Raw genomic sequence first — 1,785 nt, forward strand, 5'->3', positions numbered from 1 at the left:
ACTACTTCCAGCCGGTTTTCCCGGAATAAAAGTTGCTCGCCGGCGCGGGCGGACGGATCCGAGCGTGTGGGTGTGAAGCCGAATGTCCCCGCCACCGGCCCGTGAGGTTCGGCGGGTCGGAACTGCTCCGTGGGGTTTGTATTTGACGGGAGTTGGAGGATGAAGAAACACAAACAGGACGGCGCCAGTTCCATGGAGTCCGCTAGATCAGCTGCTGGCAGTTGCTGTTCTCAATCACGTCCGCAGAGAGGCTTCATAAGCTCACCGGAGCGGCGGCGGAGTAAAGACGCTTCGCCGCACGCGCTGCTGCTCGTTTTGTTTTGGAAACTGGGAATATTCATATTTTTATCCTCTCAGAGGCGAAAAACAAACATTATCAGACATTTTTGGACTTTTGAGAGTATTTTTCGACAACGCATCTTTGACTCTTCCTGACACATCACCTTTTTGTCAACTTTTTCAGACAAAAAAAAAAAAAAAAAGAAGAAGTCACCATGGCAGAGACGTCCGCTCCAGCCAAAGCCAAAAGGGCGTCAAAACCCAAAAAGCCCACTTCTCATCCCAAGTACTCGGACATGATTAAAGCGGCCATTGTTCACGACGCGAGCCGGAGCGGAGCGTCCCGTCAGTCCATCCAGAAGTACGTGAGGAAGAACTACAAAGTGGGCGACAACGCCGACGTGCAGATTAAAATGGCCCTGAAGAGGCTGGTGGCGTCCGGGATGCTGCGCCACACCAAAGGCATCGGCGCGTCCGGCTCCTTCAGGCTCACCAAGCCGGAGGACTCCTCCAAGAAGCCGGCCAAGGCGGCGGCGGCGACCGCCAAGCCCAAGAAAGTGGCCAAACCCAAGCCCAAGAAGGCGGCCAAGCCCAAAAAGGTCACCAAGACGCCGGAGAAGCCCAAGAAGGCGGCGGCGAAGAAGGTGAAGAAGGTCGCGAAGAAGGCGACCCCGGCCAAGACCAAGAAGACTCCGGCCAAGAAGCCCAAGGCGGCCAAGCCCAAAGCGAAGCCCGTGAAGAAAGCAGCCAAACCCAAGGCCAAGACTCCCAAGAAGGCGGCCAAGTCCTCCAAGAAGAAGTGAATGGACACAGAAAGAGAACTGTAAATACTTGAGGAAAATGTTTTCGTATATGTATTATTTTTGTAAGGTCTCATTAAAATGTTTGTAGGGTTCTCTCCATTGAAGCATTAATAAGCTGTACACATATTTGTGAACTTTTTTTATTTTTTTAATTCCTTTATAATATTACCTGTCTGAGGTTTGAACACTTAACAGGAGGCGTGTATATACAGCTTAATAATTATTGTTTGTGCACCTGTTCATATTAAAAACACAACATTTTGTATGGTGAGCATTGTGGAGCCTGTACCGTGTACAGACCATCTACATTTAATTCTCTACAGGCTCCAAAGTCCTCATTTAACTTGTCTATATATACTTTTTATTTTCATACAACTCATCCTGATGTGTTCAGACGCTTTATTGTTATTCAGTAAAACTTTTTATCATCTAAAAAGGTGTTTATTGTGTTGGTATAACATGTTTAAATCAAGACTTAACCCATAATAATGTCATTCATTTGGACACTTTAATATGGTTCAAAATATTTTAAATAATGGGAGATCCTTCAGTGATAATAAATTAGATGGTGGCATAACATTTCAATGGATCAAAAACTAAGACTTGGGGAACAACTTCTATGAGCCTTTAAAGCTGCACAGAGTCCAGTACTTTGCAGATCATCGAGGAGGGGGTGTGTTGTGGACACACCCATGCTCCCCCC

General features: G+C 47.1%; 1 protein-coding gene across 1 annotated transcript; it reads left to right on the forward strand.

Moving 5' to 3' along the window:
• Positions 1–288: 288 nt before the first annotated feature.
• LOC119423431 (histone H1.0-B) lies at positions 289–1,171 on the forward strand. The gene has a single exon (XM_037690821.1). The coding sequence runs from the start codon at positions 495–497 to the stop codon at positions 1,080–1,082; it is 588 nt and encodes a 195-aa protein (XP_037546749.1). The 5' UTR covers positions 289–494; the 3' UTR covers positions 1,083–1,171.
• The last annotated feature ends 614 nt before the right edge of the window (positions 1,172–1,785 follow it).

This window comes from Nematolebias whitei, chromosome 17, assembly GCF_014905685.2.
Source record: "Nematolebias whitei isolate Nwh7 chromosome 17, NemWhi1, whole genome shotgun sequence".
In the NCBI taxonomy this organism is placed as follows: Eukaryota; Metazoa; Chordata; class Actinopteri; order Cyprinodontiformes; family Rivulidae; genus Nematolebias; species Nematolebias whitei.